The sequence below is a fragment of the Bos taurus genome, chromosome 28 (assembly GCF_002263795.3).
Source record: "Bos taurus isolate L1 Dominette 01449 registration number 42190680 breed Hereford chromosome 28, ARS-UCD2.0, whole genome shotgun sequence".
Classification (NCBI taxonomy): domain Eukaryota; kingdom Metazoa; phylum Chordata; class Mammalia; order Artiodactyla; family Bovidae; genus Bos; species Bos taurus.
The window spans coordinates 26,730,257-26,756,530 of record NC_037355.1 but is presented as its reverse complement, the minus strand read 5'-3'; the positions used below and the strand labels follow the sequence as shown (position 1 = coordinate 26,756,530).

The window sequence follows — 26,274 nt, the reverse complement described above, 5'->3', positions numbered from 1 at the left end:
TACACAGGCACACACGCCCCCATTCACACCACACACGCTCCACACAGGCACACACGCCCCATACTCACATACATGCTACACATACCACACACGCTCCACACAGGCACACATGCCCCCATTCACACCACACACGCTCCACACAGGCACACATGCCCCAAACTCACACACACACCACACACACTCCACATAGACACACATGCCCCCCCACTTGCACACACACCACACATGCTCTACACAGGCACACACGCCCCCCACTCACACCACACACGCTGCACACAGGCACACATGCCCCAAACTCACACACACACACCACACATGCCCCACACAGGCACACACGCCCCCCACTCACACACATCACACATGCTCCACACAGGCACACACACACCATACACACACAACACACACACAACACACGCTCCACACAGGCACACATGCCCCACACTCACACACACACCACACATGCTCCACACAGAAACACAAGCCCCCCACTCACACACACCACACACGCTCCACACAGGCACACATGCCCCACACTCACATACACACACCACACACGCTCTACACATGTGCACACGCCCCACTCACACATGCTCTACACATGTACATATGCCCCACCACACACACCATACACATGTACACATGCCCTATCCTCACACACACACACTACTACATGTACACATGCCCCGTTCTCACACACACACCACACACTCTACACATGTACACACACCCCATCCTCACAAACGCCACACACAATCACAGACACCACACACTCACACATACCCCAGAGGAACTCAGTCACACACCCCACACACACTCACGAGCCTCACTATCACACACACCACATACACTCATACACACATACCATACACACTCTACACATGTACACACATCTTAATCTCACACACATACCACACACAGAGCCTCACAATCACACACACCATACATGCACACACACCCCACACACACTCACAGACTCTCACAGTCATATATACCATACACTCCACACACACTCTACACATATACAAACACACCACTCACATACTCCACACCCACAGACTCTCATAATCACACACACCACACATACACTCACACACACACCCCACTCACACACCACATTCTCATATACACACCACACACAGATCCTCACAATCACACACAACACACATACACTCATACATACACACCCCTCTTACACACCACATGCACCCAGTCACACATACCACACACACTCACGGACTCTCACAATCATATATACACTATACACACTCTACAGATATACAAACACACCACTCACATACTCCACACACACTCAGACTCTCATAATCACACACCCTACACACTCAACACACATACACACATCCCACACACAGAGACTCTCACAATTGTACACACCACACCCACACTCATACACATGTATGTATACACTCACAAATACCTCACTCACATACCACACACCCTCACTCACACACCCCACACAACCAGAGTCACACACACACTGCACACGTACACACACACACACACAATCTCTCTCACACACACACTCTCTCCAAGGCTGGGGACAGGTCATAGAAAGACCACAGAAACAGAATTAGCAAGAGGTGCAGCGCTTCAGGGAAGGAAAAGGCTGGGATGGGACACAGACCCTTTTAAAGAGTGATCCCCGAGCATATTCTAGAAGAGCACAAGGTCTCTGCTAAGGGGCAAAGAGACTGCCAAGGGATTAAAGATAGTTTCCCAGACAGCGTGGATGCAGCTGGACCGTGAGGGCTTCCGTGGACTTGGATGGACAGTAAGCACCAGAAGGGGAAGACAGAGGTGAGGGTGGTACGAGGCAGGTGGGCATCGGGAAGGTGCCAGCTTGGCTGGAAGGAGGGTGCAAAGGGATGGGTTAGCACCCACTGGCAGCTGCCCTGGGCTGAGACGGCCGCCCTCTAATCACCTGCCCTGCATGCAGATGCCTGGGCCCCACCCCAGGCCAGACGAGCGTCTCCACAGGCTGGGCCTGGGCCTTGGATTGTGAAAAGTTCCCTGGGCATCTACAGAGCTTGGGCTGAGACTTCAGCACTGGGGGGCCACTGAAGGTCTGAGAGTAGGGGTGACCTGTTAATGGAGGACTCAGGGCAGACTGATGCTCAGGAGGAAGGAGGCTTACTCGGGGGCCTCTCCAGCTTCTCCTCAGCATGGGGGTCAGCGGGCAGCCGGGGGCACAGGCCCAGGACAAATAGGGCCAGCTCCCTGCCATAGGGTGTCCACCCCAACACCTGAGTGTGCCCCTTAAGCCCACCACAGATGGATCGCCACCAGGGGGAGCCCCGAGGACTGAACACCCCACCTCACCTCGCACCCTCCCTCTTCTCACTGCCGCGCCACTGTTCCAGGCCTGGCCACCATCCAGGGCCCACAGCAGCCCTCTCTGCTCCAGGAAGAGGGTGCGGCATAGCGGCTGTACCTTCAGGCACCGGGAGCACCCAGGGGAGGGCACAGATGACTCCCAGCCCCCAGGAACCAGGAAGGGCGGTCTCCTAACAGCTGGGCCACAGCTGGAAGCCTTCCCATGCAGGCACACAATGTCAGTCTCATGCATCTCCTTTGGGAAGGCTCCCAGACGGGCCCTTACCCCGGACGTGACACAACCCACAGCACCCTGAACAGCGAGCTGGAGGAGACAGGCTCGCGGGGCCTGTGGCCCCTCCCGCATCTGCCTCGGGTGATTCGGCCTTTGGGGCCTCTGTCATCATTGCTCCAAGGGTCGGGAGTGGACGATCACTTGCACAGCTGGCCCCTCCCATTACCTTCCAGAAGCATCTCTGGAGCCTTGGGAACGGAGCAGGACTGGAAGGCGGACAGTGAACGGGGCCCTACTGGGGTGAGGGGACCACGGCCAATGCCTTGACTCCCTGGGAGACGGGACTGGGTTCCGGTCCCAGTTCTGCCATTTAAACTCAGCCCCACGTCGCCAGGGGTCAGAGAGCTCAGTAAAGAATGGTACAAGGAAATACCTATAAGTCCTGGGAAGCCACACGGGTCCAACCATTCATGGAACAGGGGGTGGGGGCCCGGCACAAAGGTGGGGCACACACAGGCCCTGCCCGCAGAGATGCCTGTGGTCTGGGGGAGGCAAAGGACAGTCGGCAAACACCCAGAGCAGCCAGATGGCGGGATCGAGGCAAGACGGGTAGCTGGAAGAGGAAGGGGCTCTGAGAGAAGGAGGATTTGAGGCGCATTAGGAAGAAGGGGGCAGGAAGGTGTCCTGAGAGGGGAGGAAAGGGTCGAAGAGTGAGGTGGGTTCAACGGAGGGAGTGGGGAGGAGTTTGTAGCAGCAAGGGACCTAGAGCCAGGGGAGCCCCGGACCCTACAGATAGAGGAGCCGGTGAAGGTTTCCGGTGGATGTGAGGGTGGGAATAGCCCCATGGCTGCTGCCTGGGTTAGATGACTGGGCAGGGTCAGGGCAGGATACCTGTTGTTTTAGGAGTCAGGCAACCAAGTGCTCAAAAAAAAAAAAAAAAAAACTTTTTTTTTTGTTTAGAAATTAAGCAGTGAACCAAAAATTTAAAAAATTTTTTTACCTAAATACAAACTGTGGCCAACACAGCACAATTCTGCCTGTCTCTAAGGATGAATACGTCATACTGAGAAGCACTGGGCATCCACCACCCCATCCCTTACCCTGCTCCCCAATCTCCATCCAAAGGCCAGGAGCCTAGTTCAATACAGTTTCTTAGAGAAAAGGAAAGGAATTCACCCACTGTCCCACCAGGCGAGAGCCACTGCAAACTACTTTCGAGAACTCAGAAGTAAGGTCCTGGGGTGTGAAGAGGCCCCAGCTCTGGGCTCAGCCCAGGGGCACAGCTGCACCAGCCCTTATCCTCTTGGCACCCGCTGCGGCTGGGGGGACACAATCCTGCCGTGCCCTGAAACTCCAGCAAGGATTCTGAGGACCATCTGGGGTGGAGAGGTCAAGTGATTCCTTCCGAGTCCTACTGACAAGGTAGGGTAGAATTATCTCTAAATTCAGACCACCGGGTCAAGGTGACGCCTGACACCCGCCGGAAGGTTCCTTAGGTGCATCCTGCCAGACCGCAGTCTATGATTTGAGATAATGACCCACCTTCCTAGCAAAGCCCTGGTTTCCTCAAAGTCACCCCATGTCAGCACTGTCTGGGGAGGAAGACAGGCCAGCTGCCTCCAGTAGATAAAAATAGTGGCTGTTTTTAAGTGGCCTGGCAGGCTAGGCTGTCATTAGCTGTGGCAGAGCAAAGGTTTCCTCATCCACTGGGGACTGAGCACGAAAATAGACAGGACCCGGGAAAGGTGGCCCAGGTGCTGGGGAGGTCAGGTTTCTCACGCCTCCATTCGACCCAGCATCAGCACGGGCCCCGCGGCGCCTGCAGTGGCTCCCCCGAAGCTCTGCTGCTCGCTGGACCACCTGGGAGAGCTCCACAGGGGCAGGGCCGGAAAGCCCCCCAGGTGTGCACAGGGCCCCTGAGCGCGGGTACCGGGTTGAGCATGTTCGTGCAGATCTGATGATGAGATTCTGATATGCCCTCCAGCGACCCCGTGAGGGAAGAGGGACATCTCATGTTGCAGATGGAGCTCAGCAAGGTCGCAGAGTTCTAAGCTGGGACATGAATTCCAAAACTCCAGCTTTCCTACCAGCACCCTAGCCCCCTTCACCACATTGAGTTCAACCACTCCCTGCCTCACTCTTGGAGCTGTACTTTTACCCTCTTTCTTCCTCCTGTCTGGAATGCTCTCCCTTCGCCCAGCCAGGTGATGTTCATCTTGTCCCTCCAGGCCCTGGACAAGCCCTTGTTTTCCCAAGGCTCTGAATCATCCAGTCCCACAACCTGCCCTTCTTGGCTCCCATTCTCTGCACCAATTCATTAACTACTACAATACATTCCATCATGAGGGTTTCTTTTTTTTTCTTAGGCCATGTCATACAACATGCGGGATCTTAGTTCTCAGACCAGGGATTGATCGAATCCATGCCCCCTTCATTGGGAGCTCAGAGTCTTAAACACTGGGCCACCAGCAAGGTCCCATCATGAAGGTTTCTGACTGCTTCTCCAAGGCATGACTGGTCTCCTCAAGACAACGATAAGCTGGGGCAGACGTCAGATTATAAGCAGTTTCCATCTCTGCCTCCCCACCACAGCCCCAAGTGTCTGACCAGGACCCGGTGTGCAGAGGGCGCCTGACTAGTCAATGGACACTCATTTCCTAGGTCATGTCACCCTTTCAGTGTCACCGGGGACCGAGAGTGCAGGCAGGACCCTGTGGACTCCCACACACACACCTGCATCGGGACTCAGACGTGCAACCACTGCTCATGAGCTCCACGGGGATACAGTTCAGACTCCACAATTCCACCCGCACCCCAAACGGACCTTGGGAGCCCTCCCCAAACCTGACCTGCCCATAACTTGCCCTCTTAGAGGAAACTCCATCCTTCCTGCTGCTCAGGCCCGAACTTGACATTCCTCCTCGACCTCTCCCTTTCTCAGCCCCAGTTTCGTTTAGTTCAGTCACCGAGTCATGTCTGACTCTTCAAGACCCCATGGACGGCAGCCGCACGCCAGGCTTCCTGGTCCCTCACCATCTCCCAGAGTTTGCCCAAGTTCATGTCCATTGAGTTGGTGATGCCATACAACCACCTCATCCTCTGTCACCCTCTTCTCCTTCTGCCCTCAATCTTTCCCAGCACTGGGGTCTTTTCTAATGTGGGTCTCAGTCCCACATCCAACCAATCAGAGAATCCCACCGACTCTACATCAACACACTCCCAGAAGTTGTTCCGGTAAAGCCACCACATCTCAGGGACAGCTCCTGCCGGCCTCCCTGCCACTGCCCTCACCCCCGTCCCTGCCGTCTCTTCTCCCCACAGCACCAGTGTGAGCCTGCAAGAACGTGGAGCCATTACTGGAGCCCCCTGCTGCCCTCTCCCTGCCTGCTCCCCAAGAACAAGCCCTCCTTTGGTAACCACTGCTCTCCAGTTGAAGCAGGGTTCAGATTGGTCAGGAGATTGACAGCACTCAAAGATGGTCAGTTTCTAGACTTCCCTGGTGGGCCAGTGGTTAAGACTCCAAGCTTCCAATGCAGGGGACATGGGTTCAATCCCTGGTCAGGGTACTAAGATCCAACATGCTGAAATATGCAGCCAAAATATTAAAAAAAAAAAAAAAGATGGCAGTTCCTAAGGGGCAGGGTTCCCAAATTCAGACCCCACCCTTCTTCTCAAAGTTCAATGCTACCCTCTCCTTGGGGGCTCCACATGAGTCCCTACAGACTCCATCCTCAGGCCTGTGGGGAAGAGGGGCCTCAAGCCCAAAGAAGCTTTCCACACCTAATCCCCAAGAAGGATTAGGCCCTCAGCCCAGACGTGGGTAACTGGCTTTCCGAAGATGTCATATTTTGATCAGCACTTTCAAAGCATGAAGGAGCTAAACTTGGCACCATGGGCTTCTCTGTGTCCTGTTCATTCAACAAACACTGTCACGCATAGGCCAGACTCTGGGATTCAGGGCCGACCAGATACGGTGCCAGCCTCAGGAGCCCACTGTCCCAGCACACGACCCAGGGAGTCTGCCTGGTGTCCCAGCTACCCTACAGCCCACTCCCACGTCATCCGTACCCAGGCTGGTGCTCACCACCACCCCTCAAAGCAGGCCGGGCAGCAGCAGTGAACCCAAGCGACAGATGGAAAAACAGAGATCCAGGCAGGTCAAAGTGATGGGCCCGCGGCTGCACCGGAAGTTACCAGCAGAGCCTGGGCTAACACCCAGGTTACCAACCCCCACTAGGGCTGTCAGTCACTGGAGAAGAGCGTCCTCTCCTGGAGACCAACGATGTGGACAAAGAACCAAAAGGCACAGAGATGCTGGGGGCCAGTTTCCTGTTTAATCACGCAGTGACTATCCCCTCGTCCCCCTTCCATCCACTCATGGGCAGACATTCATGGAGTCCTGCCCGAGCCAGGCAGGGTCTGAGTCAGGGTTTCAGGATGAGCCCTTGTGCATGGAACAGAGACGATCCAGCAGAAAGAGTCAACTCCAGTGACAACCACAAACTTGACAACAACAGCTGTGAGCACACAGGCTGGGTATCAGGCGAGGGGGGAATATGCTGGGGTTGAGATGTGGACCCCTTCTAAACCACTGAAAACCCCAAGTCTGATGGTGCCTGCTCGAAAACCACGCCTGGCACACCATCCGTGCTCACTGGATGGACGCTGTTGAAGAAACCAGGCAAGTACGCCCGGAGGATGGAAGCAGTTCCAGCTCAGCCGTATGATGGGAAAGAAGGAAAAGCTAAGGAGGCCTCAGACTGAAAGCATGAGCCTACTCACACTCATTCATGCATTCACGCTTACACACAGACCTACAGACACCCACCCCATCTGAAAGCTGCTCTATTTTGGGCCGAGGTTAAACAGCCTCAGGAAGGATCCTCTGTCGTGTTTTACGCGACAGCTCACAGCACTCCAGGACTGCTCTAACTGCCGACCTAAGACACTTTACCTACCGGGATGAGGTCTCCAAGGAACAACTCTGGCCAAGCCAGAGTCTTGGAGAGACCGAGAGAGACCCCATGTGGGGGTCAGGGCCAGAGCTGTCTCTCTCTACATTTTTCTTAAGAAATAATCTTAGTCCTTGGGGCGCTGAGCTAGACCTCTCTGACCTCTTAGCAATCCAGGGGGGTGCATCCAGGCTTCCTTGCCAACCCTTTCATTCTGCCACAAAAGAACTGTTCCCTGGGTTGTGGCAGTGAGGAAAGGAATGTGGGCCGAGGAGTTGGGAGACAGCTTCTGATCCTGCCTTCAGCTGGTCACAAAACTTCATTAGGCCTCAGTGTCTCCCGCAGGAAAATCGGTCTAATAAAACCCACCCTCGCCTCCTCCCCAGCTGTTCTGTGGGCCCAAGGAAAGAGAGGGAAGTTCTCAGAAAACTCAAAAAGAACAGCTCAAAGTTAAAGCATCAGTCTATAAAATAAACCTCAACTTGAGACCAAGGGACGTTTTACATCTCCCTCTGTGGCTACCTTCACCTCAGATTTTCCTCAACCTCTTTCTGAAGGGATGGAAGAGAGACAACCATACTGCTTTAAACACAGAACCAATACAGAATTTACATCACTAGCCAAGGCTAAGGAAAAGTACCCCTGGCATTAATGATTCTAACAGGACTTCCTGCAGGAGCCCTGACCTTGGTTTCTGTCACAAATATTTTCCCTTTCCAGGCCCAGCAGGAAACAACTCATCCACCAGATGGTGTCACCACGGTGGGCTGGTGGCCATCTTGGATTCTCCTCAGTCAGGGGCCCAGCCTTCTCACCTCTACCCCAACTTCATGGAGTGGCTTAGTTCAAAGCATTTTCCCTTTCATTTTTCCATTTGAGGTATTTTTTCTTAAACACCCTGAGCATTCTGGCCCCTTCACATACATGGGGTGATCAGGCCCAGACCCAATCTCACTGACAGTCTGGAATGGAGGAGGCATCATGAGCTGCAGCCCAGAGGCCCGGCAGCCTGAGGCAGGCCTCAGTGGAGAGAGGTGCCCAGGCTGCTATATCAGGGAAGGTCTGTCTCTATGGAAAATGTGTGTGCAGATTTGGTCCCACGCCCTTCTATAGCCATGACCTGAGTCTGAAATGGGTTCTTGTCTTCTGGCCCCCTTCCCCTACACAGGCTGGGAATACAAGGGCCAGGGCCGTGGTTTCCAGGTTGTACTGTTCTCCCAGTGGGGCTGGAGGTGGGCAAGGGAGGGGAAATGGTGCTTCTCCTCCTCAGCAGCAGTGTGGCACAGCAGCCAGGGCCTGACCTGGGAGTCAGGGGCTGGGGTCCCGCCCTCCTCCCGCTGTCATCTACCAGCTGTGTGTTCTTGGGCAAGCCCGGTGCCTCCCCTCCTCAACTGGAGGTAATGTTACAGGCTGCCTTGGTCGGGCATGGGCACACAGTGAAGACTGGGCCAGACCATGGATGTGAAAATGTACAGTCAGCTTGGCAAGGATACCTCCCAGTTGGCCAAGGACACATGGGGCCTGGGTCCTCCCACCTCCAGCAACTCCCAGCCTTCCATCCACCTCCCCTCTCTCAGACCACCCCCACCTAGTCAGCCCCAGACCCTCAACACAGACTCCAGTGCCATCCGGGTCTGCAGGAACATTAGGGCTCACCAAGTCCCTCCCTTCGGCTTCAGGGAAGCATCTCCCAAAGCTCCTCTGGGAATGGCAAATCTAGGGGAAAGCAAGCACTGGCCCTGCCTTCGTGTCCTCACAGCATGTAGGGGGAGTCCCTTTCTGGAAGCACTGCAATCAATTAATGCAGAGGGAATGAGAGAGCCAAGATATCACCGTTTTGTAAACCCTGAATAAAATAAGGAATCCAGAAGATGAGCACCAGAGGCTGCCAGCTCACAAGAGAGACCACAGGACCTTCCAGGGCCCCGCAGCAGCACACAGCATCACCCACAACTGTGCCGGCCAAACACCAAGCCAAACCTGATGGAGCCAGGGCTCTAGGTTTACAGGGAGCACAGGGACTGCGACACAGGCTCGACAAACCCTGTGGTGCAATCAGCAAGATCTGGACTACCGGGCGCCCAGGAAGATAACCGGTTACCTCATCACACTCACTTCAGGGGAGGAAAGGAGGGCGAATGTTCTATGTTCATTGAGACTTAAAGTCTCATCAGATAAATGCCACATGTGGATCTTTTGGGTTCTTATACAACTGCAGAAAGACCCTGGGAGACCAGTAAGAAAATCTAACACCAACTAGGTATTGCAGGGTGAGAAATCACTATTGTTTTAGGTGTGATAATGGCATTACGATTGTCTTTTTTAAAAGATCCCTTCTCTAATGTATATGCTGAAATATTTCAGAGAAAGTAATATTCAGTCTAGGACTTGCTTCAGAATAATCCAGAGAGGGTGGTGGGCAGCACTGGCAGGGCTTCAGATGAGAGAAGACTGGTCTTGATTCCTGAAGCTGGGAACACAAGGGTTCATGGAATTATTCTCCCTACTTTGACATTTTCCAAAATAATTACAAAAAATAAGTTCCTACTTTTCAATTCAGTCAATAAGCCTACTTCTAAGAATCAGCCTACAGAACCAAGCCACGTGGATGAAAGAGCAGCACACACCGTGAGATCCACGGTACCATCACCTGCTCAGAGAACAACAGGAAGCAATCTCATGGGCCACCTCCACAGGAAGAGCAGGGGACGCTGGGACGTGCCCACTCCACCATGTTATCATGCCAACATTACATCTGGGGATATAAAGGGTATTCAACAGACAGGCTAAAAAGTCCACGAGCCCCAACTATTTATTTATGAGCCTCTCCTCATTCTCCTAGAAAGTAATCTCAGTGAAGCGTCACTCACTATTCCATCCCCAGACACAGGACAGGCACTCAGCAAGCAATGTGCTAACTGAGTACACGTTTCAATCCAAGAACATCATCCAGGTGAACACACAGGACAGCCCGGGCACCTATCACGATCCTCCTGTTAGAGGACATATGTGCACAGGCACACAGACTAGAAAGAGAAGGCAAGCTGAAACCATTCCTGGGAGACTGGGTAATGGTCTGATATCGTTCCCATAACCACAAAAAAAGCAACAAACAGTCCTCATCACTGTTGTGTGGCCTCACGGTGCAGATGGAGACTCACACACGCTCTGAGCCCTCCCTCCTGATCCTCAACAGAGCAGCGACCTCCACACCCTCCCGCTCGTCTCCACCGAGGGCCCTGAAATGGTTCTACTGCCGGCAGAAGTGCACTCGCCGAGTTCCAGGAGTTGTTTTCTTACTTGCTTGTGATCAGGGTGTAAGCTGACTGTTGGACCTGGCCGGGAAGGGAAATGCACTGTTTGAGGGTTCTGGGGTGCAGGGCAGGAAGCCGAGGAGCCATGTGCTGCAGAGGGTTTCAGAATCCCAAGGCGGTGGGCTCCTGGGAGGAAACCTTGAGGTGAACAGAGTGCGGACTGGATATGGAATGTTGCCAGGCAAGTGGACAGCTGATGTAGGTGGTACACCCACTGCCAGGCAGAGGTTCTGGGGCTCTAGCTGGGCAAACAAGCGTATACGTGCAGCACTCTGGCCTGCTCTGAGCAGACGCTGCAGTCTCCATTGGAGAGCACCTCAGGGCTTCTGGCTTGAAACCAGAGGGCAGGGATCTACAAACACAGCCATGTACCAGAAGTGAGACACAGCTGCCAAATTCCAGAGGAGTCAGTCCATCGAGGGAAACGGGAGAGGGAACAGCTGCCTTCTGGAGCCTCAGCAAGCCCCCCGCAGCCCACCAGGGCAACAAGGACCGAGACCTGAGGTCAAGGGCATCAGGGGAGGGGCTCAGGGCTGGGAGGGAGGGTCTTTGCCTCTCACCTCTGCTCTGCCTATGACAACTCATGTGGGAGCCTGGGCATCCCATTCCTCTATTCATCTGTAAACAAAGCGGTCAGATGCTCTCTAAGTCCCCTGGGCACTAAATTCTGAGAGTCTGTTCAGGGGGTTAAAGCTAGGAAGAACATCACAGGATACGCTGCCCCACAAAGATCCTTGGGGCTCCCTTTCTGGAGCATTCACTTTGTACCAGCCAAGCCCTGTGCTTCCAGTCCCCTTGCCATTCCCACACACAGCCCTACCAGGAAGCTGCAAGAGTCCAGTCTGGCAGGTGGGGGACACAGGTGGCCAAAGAGGATGAAGGTGGCCCTGTCAGAACCCAGCTCCCTCCAGCTCCCACATCCTCACTCCTTGCGCCAGTCCACCCAGGACAACCTAACTTGCTTCCTTCCCATCCACACAGGGATTGACGATCATAATTAAGTCCATTCCAGGGTGCACGCACGCACGCACGCACACACACACAGACGAGCAGGAGGCCAGATGCTCCTTCAAGTCTGGAAGCCGCTGGGACAGCTCAGGTCACCCTGCTCCCAGGCAGGACAGGGACTCTGGGTCCAGGTACAGGGCCCAGGTACAGGGCAGGTACAGGGTGACCCTGGAGGAGGCATGCTGCCTTTCGAAGTAAACAGCAGCCACGTTGCCAAAAGCTGCAAGTCCCAAATCTAGGTTCATAACCAGTTCCCCAAGTCCACAGGCATTTAGACATACAAATCTCTTCAAGGCCTATCCTTTATTCTGAGAACACTCACTCTACTTTTCTGGTATTAAAATAACCTTTCTTTTATAAAACACCAACCATGTTAGATAGTAGTTGGGTTTTTTCAGTTTTGCTCCTTTCCTTCCTTTCTTCCTTTAAAATGAACACATTTAACAACATCACATATTGGCAACCCTTGAAAGGTCCTTCCCTTTGTTTAATCTGGTGTGTGAAATAAGGAATGAGGTCTTCAGGTCCCGTCTTTGTTCTATAACAGCACTTCTGGGAGTCTATGATTAGATGGCCTCTGAGATTAGTGTCCTCATAAGAAAGGAGACCAGAGAGCCTCCTGCCTTCCCCCATCTCTGTACACACACACACACACACACAGGCCATGTGAGGACACAGTGAGAAGGCAGCTGAATGGAAACCAGGATGAGAGCCCCCACTAGAAACCCAATCAGCCAGAATCTTGGTCTTGAACTTGCCAGCCGCCAGTACTGTGAGACAGGAAATTTCTCTTGGTTACGCCATGCCGTCTGTGGGATTCTGGTATGCCAGCCCGAGCTGACTAACACACTCGGGATACCCTCTCTCCCTCTTTAGGCTTCTGTATCCCTCTCTGTAAAAGTCAGAGGGTAACACTGTATGGGTGGCTTCCCTGGTGGCTCAGATGGTAAAGAGTCTGCCTGCAATGAGGGAGACCTGGGTTCGATCCCTGAGTCAGGAAGATCCCCTGGAGAAGGAAATGGCAACCCACTCCAGTAGTCTTGTCTAGAGAATTCCACAGACTGAGGAGACTGGCAGGCTACAGTCCATGGAGTCGCAGAGTCGGACGTGACTAAGCAACTAACACACACACACACACACACACACACACACACACACCATTGTATGAGGCCAGCATCACCCTGATACCAAACCACACAAACACATCATAGAAAAAGAAAACTACAGATCAGTAGCTTTTATGAATTTGATGCAAAAATCCTCAACAAACTAAACGCAGCAATACATAAGCAGATCATACATCATGACGAAGAAGGATTTATCCCACAGATGCAAGCTCGGTTTAACACCCAAAAATCAATTCCAATAATACACTCTACCAACAGAATAAGGGCAAAAGCCAAAGAATCATCTCAATGGAAAGAGAAAAGGCATTTGATAAAATTTAACATCTCTTCATTAAAAAAACACACTCAATAAACTAAGAATGTGGAGGAACTTCTTCAGTCTGACAAAGGATTTCTATGAAAAACCCACAGCTGACATCATACTTAATGGTGAGAGACAGAAAGCTTTCCTCTTAAGATCAGGAACAAGACAAAGATGTCTGTTCTTGCCACTTCTAGTCAACATTGTCCATGAAGACCTTGCCAGGGAAAATTTAATAAAAAGCATGCATATTGGAAAGACAAAAGTATCTATCTCTATTTGCTGATGACATGATCTTGTATACATAAAATTGGAGGAAATTCACTAATAAAAAGTATTAAAACTAATAAATGAGTTCTACAAGATTGTGAAATAGAAGATCCATATATAAATACCAGTTGTGTTTCTATACAGTAGCAATAAACATCCTCACTATTACTGGTGATTGGCCTTCTTTTTTTAATTAAAAAATTTATTTATTTGGCCATACTGCATGGCTTGTGGGATCTTAGGTCCCCGATCAGGGACTGAACCCACACGTTCTGCAGGAAAAACATGAAGCCCTAACCACTGGACTACCAGGAAATTCCCTGGAAATTGTCCTTTTTGAGTCTAGCCACCCATGATAGCTGTGGTCCAAATGATTAGGTGGCTTCTTACCTGGTCACTGAGGACTTCTGTGGGTGAAATAGGACCTGAGGTCCTTGCCTCCTGTATGGGAGACTGTGTATCTCACTGCCCCTCTAGGAGGCAGTGGCTGGGTGCTCTGGCAGAGTGTGGAGTGATGGGTTTCCCTAAGGTCCCTGAGTGGGGGTCAAGCAGATCCAAGAGGAAGGGGAGGTGGGGTGCACTTGCTGACAGAGTCAATTGGGAAGAGGCAGGGAATCAGTTTGGGGAGTACTGCCATCTTAACAATAGTTACTCTTCTAACCCATGAAAATGAGGAGAGAGCAAGGAAACTCCAATGCATGAAAGGGAAAAGTGAAAGTGAAGTCGCTCAGTCATGTCTGACTCTTAGCGACCCCATGGACTGCAGCCTACCAGGCTCCTCTGTCCATGGGATTTGCCAGGCAAGAGTACTGGAGTGGGTTGCCATTGCCTTCTCCGGAAAAATAATATATACATACATGTAAAACTGAATCACCTTGCTAGGCACCTGAAATGCTTTAAGTGAACTATACTTCAATAAAATATATATATATATATATTTTTTTTTTTTTTTTAAAGCAAAGGAGAGAGCAAGAGGGCAAGACACGACATGTTAGACCCCCCGTGTGGCCCCCGCCCAGGAGTAGCAGCAGCATCTAGGAGCTTGCTAGGCACCCGGACCTACAGAAGCAAAGGTCAGGCTGGGCCCAGAAACATGGATCTAACACCCTCCAGGTACTCCGGAACCTCCTAAAGCTGGGGGCCCTGGCTTAGAGTATGTAGTGTTCAACCTTAACCGCTCTTCGGAATTACCTAAGTTACTTTAGGAAAAGATCCATGCCCTGGCCACCCCCATCCCTAGTAGACCAATGGAATCAGACTCTCTGGGCATGGAGCTCAGGCATGGGCCTGTTTTAAAGCTCCCAGGTGAATCTATTGTACAGCCAGGGTGAGAATTGAATTGGAGGGTGTCTCAGGCCCCTCAGTTCTTCAGCTCTTTTCAGTTTAGCCCAAGCGCAGCTCACTGGGGCCACCTGGTGGCCACATTGGGGAATGACTCTGGACCCTGCTTCTGTCCCAGACCCTTATTCCCCCAATCACCAAAACCAGGGATGGGGTTCAGGGGTTCTTCCCACAGCAGAGGTTGGCACAATCCTGGCCTTTGGAATAGGGGTAAGTGGCCAGATCTTATGGGGAGGGAACGAGAGTCCTCTGCTGGTTCTGTTTCCATTAAAACACGCCAAACTCCAAAGGCAGCCTGAGCATCTACTGCTCTTAGTCCCAGCCACCCCACCCTCCCCTCCCACTGCCAACAGAGCAGAGCCAGCTTACCCATCCAGGCTCATCTCTGACAATTTCCAACACAACTGTGTTCGTGGGCACCGAAGCACCTTCACCACCTCTGAACTCTCTCTGCACTTTTCCAGCTCCTGGCCTTTGCCCATGCAGTCCCTCCCATCTGAAGCAACTCCCCCTGGCTCTCATTACATCAGGACGGTTCAAGGGCTGCTCTGTGGGACCTTTCCTCTCTCCCCGAGGCTCATGCTCCCCTGATGTCCCCTGCTGCACCCTCTGTGTGTCCCACAGTGAACATCCATGGCTGCAGAGCTCAGAGGAAGGGAGGGTCCATCAGCTTTGGTGGGGTGGGGAGACCCCTGGATTGCCTGAAAGCAGCGAAGAGCCAGCAGGACCAGAAGGAAGGGGCTGTGAAGAGGGGTACTCTGACTGAGTGTGGTCAGCGTCGGGAGGGGACCTGCGGTACTTTGAAGCAGAGCTAGGCATTCCTTTCCTACTACTCAGGCCTCTAGCTACAGAGAGAAGTGGAAGCGTGGTTCTCTGCGCTCTCAATGTCTCCCGAGCAGGAGGCGCTCAGGCTCTCGGTTCACTGCTGCCACCTGGTGGCAGAATACCAGATAGCCATGTGGGAGACCCACAGGCAACTCAAAGGGAGCTGCTGGCCGTGGGGAAACTACTCCATCTTTCAAAGCTCAGCAAAGTCTGAAACTCCTTAACCACTTTCCCCACCCCAAATTTGGTATCCCTTCCAACTGACCGCTGACCCCGGGCATAACCCAGGTGGCCTGCCTCCAACCAAACACCCTTTCCCCCAACCGTGATCTGATCTGTGACCCTGAGCAAAGGTTGGCCTGGATCAGCCATTCACAACGCATGCCCAGTGCAGGCCGAGCGGGGCTGGCTCGGAGCCGCCCCTTCTTGGGGACCGCTGCCCCACTGCAGGTCAGCACCCAGGGGGGTGCTCACTCACTTGGGGCACAGTCTTCTCAAAGCTCCCGCTCCCTTCACAACTGTCCCCTCCCACGCCAGCACCCTCCTCTGCCCAGCAGACAGTCAAGTTCACTGGGTCAGAGAGGAACAGAATTAGACAGGTCGGACTGTGTGGATCACAATAAACTGTGGAAAATTCTGAAAGAGATGGGAATACCACACCACCTGACCTGCCTCTTCAGAAACCTATATGCAGGTCAGGAAGCAACAGTTAGAACTGGACATGGAACAACAGACTGGTTCCAAATAGGAAAAGGAGTACGTCAAGGCTGTATATTGTCGCCCTGCTTATTTAACTTATATGCAGAGTACATCATGAGAAACGCTGGGCTGGAAGAAGCACAAGCTGGAATCAAGATTGCTAGGAGAAATATCAATAACCTCAGATATGCAGATGACACCACCCTTATGGCAGAAAGTGAAGAGGAACAAAAAAGCCTCTTGATAAAAGTGAAAGAGGAGAGTGAAAAAGTTGGCTTAAAGCTCAACATTCAGAAAACGAAGATCATGGCATCTGGTCCCATCACTTCATGGGAAATAGATGGGGAAACAGTGGAAACAGTGTCAGACTTTATTTTTTGGGCTCCAAAATCACTGCAGATGGTGATTGCAGCCGTGAAATTAAAAGACGCTTACTCCTTGGAAGTAAAGTTATGACCAACCTAGATAGCATATTGAAAAGCAGAGACATTACTTTGCCAACAAAGGTCCGTCTAGTCAAGGCTATGGTTTTTCCAATGGTCATGTATGGATGTGAGAGTTGGAGTGTGAAGAAAGCTGAGCGCCGAAGAATTGATGCTTTTGAACTGTGGTGTTGGAGAAGACTCTTCAGAGTCCCTTGGACTGCAAGGAGATCCAACCCGTCCATTCTGAAGGAGATCAGCCCTGGGATTTCTTTGGAGGGAATGATGCTGAAGCTGAAACTCCAGTACTTTGGCCACCTCATGCAAAGAGTTGACTCATTGGAAAAGACTCTGATGCTGGGAGGGATTGGGAGCAGGAGGAGAAGGGGACGACAGAGGATGAGATGGCTGGATGGCATCACTGACTTGATGGATGTGAGTCTGAGTGAACTCCGGGAGTTGGTGATGGACAGGGAGGCCTGACGGGCTGCGATTCATGGGGTCACAAAAAGTCGGACACAACTGAGCGACTGAACTGAATTGAACTGAACTGATGCTCCACACAGAGACCAGAGGCCCCCGAGTCTGATGGCCAGAGCAGCCCCCGTGGGTTATGTGACTCCACCAGCTGGGCCACGTGCAACAGAGTGCCTGGGACCATGGCTGACTAAAGGGCTTGTTTTTTCTAGATCGGATAAAATTCTGAATTTTTATATGAAATCTGGACTTTTATAGAAAACTTCTGATGTGTATAATTGAATGCTTAGTCCCTCAGGCAGCATCAGCTGTGAAAACACTGGATGGCTTTCCTGCCGGATATTAAACAGCCGCTCCCCAGGACCCATCCACCCACCTGCCTCCTGCCCAGTACCCCCAGGGCCTCCCGTGGCCCAGAAACTGGAGGGTGAATGCCTGGCACCACAGGGATCGAGGACAGGGTGTTCATCTGAGCAGTCACATCCTTGATGGGTCCCAGGGCCACAGCAGCTGCCGAATCCTCTGAACCTCACCCCTGCACACCCCACCAAGCACTGCAGAATCCAGCCGGGGAAAGTCAGGGCTGGGCGTGCTTCCATGGCAGGGATCACCTTGACTTCCAGGAGGCATAGAAGGGACTGAGAGCCCCTGAGGGTCCTGTGGGGCGCCCTAGCCGCCTCACACCCAGGTCAGCCCCCTCCTGGGCTGTGCACGCGGGGACGGCACGTGGGCCGGGGCTCACCTGGCGGAAGGTGCAGATGATGATCTCCCGCAGGTGGTAGTGCATGGGCGTCATGGTCTCGCTGACCGTGTCCAGCGCCGCGTCCACCTCCCTCTTCACCCGGTGCCCATCGGGCAGCAGCTGCACCACCTTCATCACCACCTGGGGCCAGAGGCAGGGGATGAGCCGAACAAAAACCAAGTTGGGGGCCTCCAGCGCCAGCAACTGGCTCGCCAACACTAAGGGCCGCGCTGGCCCTGATGGCCCCTCACTTCTCAGACAGGGACGGGACCCAAGCGCGTTCCCGGATATCTCAGAGGCCACGGCTCCCTAGGGGCTTATTTTTTCAAGCAATAGGAACCTTGCTTCAAATGGAACCTTATCCAGGACTCTAATCCATAAAACGGATAGTTGTAGTGTAACTGGAGCTGGCGGGGTGAGCAGCGGGTGTATGATAAGCCTCAGGTGGGGCCCCACTGGCTCTTCGTCCACCCTGCAGGCACTTCAGGGACACCCAGCTCTGGGAAACCCAGTGTAGACAGCCTTCCCTTTACCTGGGGAGACTGAGGCCAGTTACGGTCACTCTGCAGTGCAGGGCTCCTCCCACCCTCCCAGTCACTTGCTGTGGATCTCGCTCTGACTCAGTCTACCCTGCACCAGCAGCGATCCAGGCCTCCAGCACCCCCAACCCACTGGTAGCCAGAGAGGCCTTACAAGAGTATAAATGTGAGTGTTTCCTATTTGGGTAACTTCAGTCTCTTCCTGGCTCCCTTACACTCAACATAAAAACCGAAAGCTTCCGCATGTCTACAAGGCCACCCAGTGTCTGACCCCGCCTGCCTCCCAGCCTCACTCAGAACTCCTCCTATGGGCCCAATGCCTTCCTGGAGCCCTCTCAGTCTACCCACCCCAAAAGCCCACATAGTCCTTTCAGAGCCCCGAGGTTGACCGCCACCTACTCATCCATCTCACGCACCCACATGTTCACCTGTTCACATCCATTCCCCACCAGACGAGGAGCTCCCTGACCCCCAAGAGCAAGAGATTTTCCACCTAGGAGGCATTCCGTGGGATGATGCTAAATGAACAAAAGACCAAAACCCGACTAACTCAGCTCTCCTCTCAATCTGACCCATCTCCACAGCTGCGTCCTAGCGGGATCACGGTGGTGGTTGGGTGGGGAGGTAGGTCTCCCTCACCCCTGTGTTTCTCAGAAGAACGGCCCTGAGGTGGCACACTGGCAGAAGTGGAGCTACAGCCCAGTGGGAGGAGAGGGCTCATCACCTGGGAGACCCTGGGCTAATCCACGCCTGGATTCCAAGCTCTGACACCTCACTGGAGAGGAGTATGGACCACCTGCAGGTCCAAGCATGACCCAGGGGCAGCTCCCCAGCAGAGGGCTGCAGCTTTTTCAAATGCAAGGCACCAAACTCTTAGCCTCTCCTGGTAAATCGTTCTTCCCCTTCCTCTCCTCGGCTGTCAGCAGCACCAGCCAGAAACCCAAGGTCATCCTGCGGTCTTCCCTCTTTGCCCCAACACTAATGGTCCCCCAGACCGACCAGTGGGGACTGGGCTCCTGTTCACTGGGCAGGCCCATCCTCACGTAGGCCCCAGCTTCCCCTCTCCATGCCTTCCTCCACACACTGGCCCTCCAGCATAAGACTCTGATCCCAACCTCCCCTACTTCCCTACTGGCCTCAAGGTTAAGATCAAACACACACTATGGCCCTCCAAGGTTCTCACAACCAGCGGCCCCCACCTCAAACCCTTCATTCTGCCCAACTGCAGCCTCCCTTAGCTCCTGCCCTTTCCAGACTCCCTCCTCTGCACACTTGATCCTCTCTGCATACCCCTCCCCACAGCCCCAGGCAGACTCATTTGTCCTAAAAATGCACTCAAATGTCACCTTCTCCACGAAGCCCTCCTGGACTCCCCCAAGCTTGACAGCCCTCAGCACCAATGTCTATTTCAGCCCTCTTCATACTCTATATTAAATGCTCCCCACTGGACTGTGGGCTTGACCAGATCTGAAGTAATCACAGAGGAAGCTGGTCTAGACATGAGGATCTAGAGAAGGTGAGGATGTGGGTATAGAGTATTCTTGGGTCACAGGATGTAACGTTAGAACACAGACTCAGAGGCTGACTTCCTGGCTGTGCTCTGGTCCCATCCCATCTCTGATGTGGTTCTAGGGTGATGAGCTTGGCTCCCTGCATCAGCTGGGAGTAGTCAGGGCACCTAACCCTTGGGAGCTGTGAAGGGTGGAGAAGGAAGCACATACAGAGCTCCTGGCACAGGACTGGGTGTGAATGGAGAGAGTTCTAGCTATCACATCTGAAGGACTGGCAGACTTGGAAATAAACCATCATGTATACGGTCAAAAATCTTTGCCAAACCGTTGATGGGGAAAGGACATTCTATTCAACAAGTGGTGCTGAGCATACTGGATATCCACATGCAAAAGAATAAACTTGGACCCTTAACTGTATACTATATACAAAAATTAATTCAAAATGGATCAAAGGCCTAAACTTAAGAGCTAAAGCCATAAAATTCTTAGAAGAAAAGCTTCATAGTACTGCACTTAGCAATGACTTCTTGGACATGACATCAAAAGCACAGAAAACAAGAAAAAAATCTACTAATTTCATCAAAATTAAAAACTTTTGGGACTTCCTTGGCGGCCCAGTGGTTAAGGCTCTACACTTCCACCGCAGGGGTAGGGTGCGGATTTGACCCTTGGTTGGGGAACTAGGATCCCTCATGCTGCGTGATGTGGGAAAAAAAAGAAAACTGAAAACTTTTGCATGAAAGGATACTATCAACAGAGCAAAAAGGCAATCCACCAAACCATCACATGTCTAAGAAGGAACTGATATCCAGAATAGAAAAAGAGTTCCTACAACTCAACACCAACAAAACAACTTAAATCAAAAATGGGTTGAACAGACATTTCTATGAAGAAGATGAGCCAACGGCCTTAAATGAGACAACATCCGACATCACTAATCACTGGGGAAAAACAAACCAACACTACAGTGAAGTATCGCTTCACACCTACTCGGAAGGCTATTAAAAAAAAACACACACAGAAAACAGAAAACAACAAGTGTTGGAAAGAATGTGGAGGAACCGGAACCCTGTACTTTGCTGGTGGGAATGTACATCTGCAGCTGCTGTGGAAAATAATACAGTTCCTCAACACTTGAGCAGTGAGTTACCAATTGATTCAGCAATTCCTCTTCTGGAATTGAAAGCAGAGACTCAAACAGATATGTGTACACCCATGCTCACAGCAGCGTTACTCACAATAACCGAAAGGAGAGGACAACGTAGGTCTCCACAGACAGATAAAGCAGATAAATGAAACACGGTCAGTACTTACGATGGAATGTTATGTGGCCTTTTAAAATAGGAAATCGTGACACAAGCTACAACATGAGTGAACTTTGAAGATATCATGTCGAGTGAAATAAGCCAACCACAGAAGGACAAAAGCTGCATGATTCTCCTGATAGAAAGCACGTTAAACAGTCAAATTCATAGAGAGAGAAAGTAGAATGGTGGCTCCCAGAGGCTAGAGGAGGGATGATGGGGAGTGAGGGGATATGGTGAATTTGGCCTGAGGAAAAAGTTCTGGAGACGGTGGTGAAGGCCATACAATAGCGTGAATGTACTTAACTCCAGAGAACCACACACTGAAAAATGGTTAAGAAGGCAGATTCTATGCTAAGTATATTTTACCACAATAAAAAAATAAAAGGAAAAGAATCTGTGAATCAGCCAGGAGAAAGAAGAGAGAAGCGGTCCAGGGCAAGGGAAAAGCATATGCAAACGCCCAGAGGCCAAAAGCGCCTGGTGAGCTTGAGGTGCTGCACCGAGGCCCGGGTGTCAGGACGGCAGGGAGGGGCAGGGCGGGAGAGGGGCAGGGGCGAGGCTGGCCAGGTCGGCAGGAGCTGAGCACGACGCTGACCCTGGGCAGCCCACGCCAACTCCTGAGTTCACATGCCCCGTCCGTCAGACAGGGAGGGACACTGCCACCTACCTGCGGGGTGTCAGGGAAGATGACACGTGGCAGGGTACAGTACCTGGGTGGCTAAATGTGCACGGTTAGTGCAGTCCATCCAGGACCCTGGCCTGAAATGGGGGTGGGGTGGAGTATGGCCCTGCACCAGGCCACCAGCCACAGCTGGGCCCCAGGCGCCTGTGAGGTGGTCCTCAATGTTGCCCGGACAAGACAGTGGCCAATGGCCTCACAAGGGCACACAGCCACCCAGCAGCAGGAGCAGGAAGAATGGGGAGGGGTCCAGCCCTCACTTCTCACAGACATCTGCCAGGGCCCAGAGCCAAGCTACCCTGTGCCCTAGTTTGCTCATCTGTGAAATGGAGACAGGGAAGTGCTGGTACAAGGAGGTGGAAGAAGGTGATGGCTTTGGGAGGAGCTTTGAACATCCCTCCAGGACTGCCAGGGAGACTCACCCTCTCTCTTCCCCCAGGTGTCCCCTGGGGACCCTAGGGGGCACACTCACCTCAAACTCGCCCTTGGTGAACTTGGCATCAGGCACGCTCACGAGCTCTTCCTCGCCCACCTCGGGGAACCCCTGAGAGAAGACAGCTGCTGGGACTGGGAGCCCAGCTACCAGACTGCACCCTCCCCCAGCCCCGCACCTAGAGCCCATGCTGGGGGTCTGCCAGCCCACACGCTATCTGCGCAGGGCTAACGGGAGGGGCCTCTGGGACCACACCAGGCACCAGCTCAGCCCCCCAGACCCTCCTGCCTTCGCCGGGGTCCCCAGGGACCAGCTGGCCCCCTGCCTGGGCAGACCCCTGTCCTCACATACTCTGATGTGCCAGAAGGCAAGCACAGCCACCACCATGGCGGTCGTGGTCCGGCCCTGGCCGCTGAGGCAGCTGAACACGAAGCCAGTCCCCGGGTCCTTGGCAAGGGCGGCCTGCAGGGCCCCCAGCAGCCGGTCGAAGTCCTGCACACGGAAACCGAGGTCGGAGTCAGTGGGTGCCCCTGCCGCACCGATTCCCAAGGCGGCCCAGGTGGCTGCCCTGGGAGTGCCTGTCCACCCCGGTCGTGTCAGGCTCATAACCTGGTATGCACACACTCAGCTCACTGAGGTACACACAAGACCTTGTGCGTGTAAATAGCCATACCACCATATAACCCTGCATTGGACGGGTGAGCGAACACAAGCACACACCTGAGGCCCCAGCTGCTACCACTTGCCAGGGAGAACATACATATTCCCATATGCTGTGTCCCCAGGCTACCTGTGGACCCCCAGCCCTACTGCCCACCCGAGGTGGACCCAACCCAGGCCCCAGCTTCAGGGCAGTTTGGACCTCAGCCAAGCACTGCAGCACATGACCACTAGGGGGCAACAAACCACAGGCAACCAGACCACAGAGCCAAGTGAGGGGGAAACAAGCCCATCACCACTCATCACACCCGGCACACAACAGGCCAGGTGCAGACACAGACATGCCCCCAAACAACCGACACATCACACAGTGACCCCCACACAACAGGCCAGGTGCAGACACAGACATGCCCCCAAACAACCGACACATCACACAGTGACCCCCACACAACAGGCCAGGTGCAGACACAGACATGCCCCCAAACAACCGACACATCACACAGTGACCCCCACACAACAGGCCAGGTGCAGACACAGACATGCCCCCAAACAACCGACACATCACACAGTGACCCCCACACAATACATGCCAGGCACACACTCCACACAAACCTTAGAGACACAGACCACACAAGACACACACATGCACAAACCTATAGATAACACACGGACGCACAAACCCCCTCCGTCACACAAAGCATCCTGCAGCATCCCCTCCACAAACTCCATACACACACCACCTCACAGCACTCCCCAAAACGTGCTCTCTATACGTCCCCTAGTAAAGACAAGCGGGACCTCACAGCCGCCAGACACAGACCCACCACATACACACACACACTCCACAATCACACTCACAACTACTCTGAACACACACAGACTCCACCAAGAGCACAGACATACTCACCCACCCGACAAACACATCACACAAAACACACAGGCGTGCACACACATGAACGCAAAGCCTGGAAGGCACGTGAATAAACCATGGAGGCCGCTCTGAAACCGTGCAGAACAAGCTCTTAGTCCCCCTGGGGAGCTGTGCCCACAGCCAAGACCCAGGCCCGAGGGAGACAGCTAGGGCGTCCTCCCCTCCCCGGAGGCCTCAGCCGCTCGGCCCTCACCTCCTCGCGAGGGGCGCAGAAGTCTGGGACGGGGATGCGGTGGTAGGTGAGGCCGGGGCAGGCCCCGTGGTGCTGGCTGAAGACCTCCTGCATGGTGAGGCATGTCTGGAACCTGTGGGTCTGCGGGCCGTCGGCATCGGGGGGAGGCCTGGTCAGGTGGGCCTTCAGCTGGGTCTCCAGGTTCTAGGGGAGGGTGGGACAGAGGGCTCAGGCCACAAGGCAACCCCCAGGCCAGCCCTGAAAGACCAGAGCCGGCTATGGCCAGGCCAGTCCTGGCTTTGGGGCCTATCACTGCCCCTTCTGGAGCCTCCAGGTTTCTAACCAGACCCGGGGCTAGCATGACAGTCTTGAATCAGTCATTCCCTGAGATGCTCCTCTCGGGGCCCGTTTCTGCAACTGTACAACAGGAGCATACAAGCTTCTGAAGACCCTTTCAGGCCAGCTCCCCAGAAGGCCTCCAACGGAGGGGTGGTACAAGGCAGGAGAGCCCCACCTCCAGCTGGTCAGGGGCCATGGGGGGCCCAGGCCACCGCAGACTGTGGGTTCGCCCGTCACACTCCAGCACAGCCTCCTCCCTCAGGTTGACCCACATGACTTGCTGCAGTTTCCTCTTGGAGTCGGTCAGGTAGGCCAGGACACTCCCCAGGGCCTGGGGGACAGGAAGGCCATCAGCGAAAGGGCTCAATCACCCTCCCTCTGCCCCACAAGTGTGCCCCCAGGGTGGTCACCTTGGCACTGGGCTGGGCCATGCCATAGATGGGCAAACGGGGCACCCGACGGAAGTTGGCCACGTCCATCTCCCTGATGGTGCTGAGTGCATCCGGGGAGACGAGGTCATCTGCCACCTGTCGGGACAGGAGCAAGCCTGGGACCCACAGCAGCCACTGAGGTTCAGAGCCTGGCCCCAGGTGGGCGTGGGGGACGGGGGATAAGACCAGCACTTGACAGTTTACAAAGCACTTTTGCACACTTGGAGCCTTATAACCACCCCGGCATGGACAAGAACGATGGTGCCCAATCTTCGGATAAGGAAGCGGAGACTCAAAGATGCAACACTGGAGGCAAAGCTACCAGAAACAGTTCTCCTCACTCCCTGCCCAGAGCACTTGGGTTTGAGAATGAAGAGCAGGTACTGAACAGTAACCAGAGCTGTAAGCACTTCTTAAGGCCTGAGAATGGCCCCATTTTGTTCACAGGCAGATTCCATCACCCATCATCACTGAGGGCAATGCTTAGCCCAACCCCACAGGAATCAGGGCTGTAACCAATCCCAGGGCCAGCCCACACCCACTCCCACTTCCCCAGTCAGTCAGGTACACTCACCAGGGAGCCCAGGGCGATGAGGTCCTTGGGGGCCACAGGCCCCGCTGAGCTTAGTATCACAGGCAGGCGGTACAGTTCAGGATGGACACACAGCCAGCGGCTGAAACTGAGGGCAAAAGCCAGCGGGTACTGCAGCCCGAGGCAGAGAGAGACGGGATTTCAGGGGCACGGAGCCATCCCAAACTCTTCCTGCCTACCCTGTAGTGGGGGACCCGGGAGACACCCATCACAGCCCAGAGCAGGGGCAAGGGGGTGGAGAGAGAGTAACAGGCCCTGATGCCCTGGCTAAGGATACAGAGATGGACCCAGAGGAAAGAGAGATGGGGCCTCTCCTTGGCGGCCCTGCTCAGGGACTGTCCCTCTATCTGGGTCTCTCCTTACTTCCTCCATTCCCCCCTTCCTCTGAAAGCAACAAACGTCCCCACTCCCCTCCCCAGCTCCACAGAGGTCCCCACCGACCCCATGCCAGTCACCGAGTGGGGAGACTAGAGGGGCCCCAGGAGAAGAGGTGTGTGTCCGCTCATCCCCCAGCCCCACCTGCTCATGGAGATAGTAGTTAAACAGGATCAGGTAGAAGTACCGCTCCAGGCTCTGAAGCGCCCTCTGCTGGACACCGTGCTGGCTGCTGCTTCCCTGAGAGGGAGGGACCCAGAA

At 53.7% G+C, this 26,274-nt stretch overlaps 1 protein-coding gene across 10 annotated transcripts in view; it reads right to left on the bottom strand.

The window, feature by feature from the left end:
- PALD1 (phosphatase domain containing paladin 1) overlaps positions 1–26,274 on the bottom strand; it is an 84,114-nt gene that overhangs the window by 4,773 nt on the left and 53,067 nt on the right. For 9 of the 10 annotated variants that reach the window (XM_024986679.2, XM_024986676.2, XM_024986681.2 and 6 more), the window contains 8 exon segments: positions 26,158–26,253; positions 25,621–25,749; positions 25,026–25,142; positions 24,791–24,946; positions 24,298–24,480; positions 22,865–23,005; positions 22,553–22,624; positions 18,045–18,185 (listed from right to left, as the gene is read on the bottom strand). In XM_024986679.2, the coding sequence (XP_024842447.1) occupies positions 18,045–18,185; positions 22,553–22,624; positions 22,865–23,005; positions 24,298–24,480; positions 24,791–24,946; positions 25,026–25,142; positions 25,621–25,749; positions 26,158–26,253 (1,035 nt within the window). 10 annotated transcript variants of the gene reach the window in all.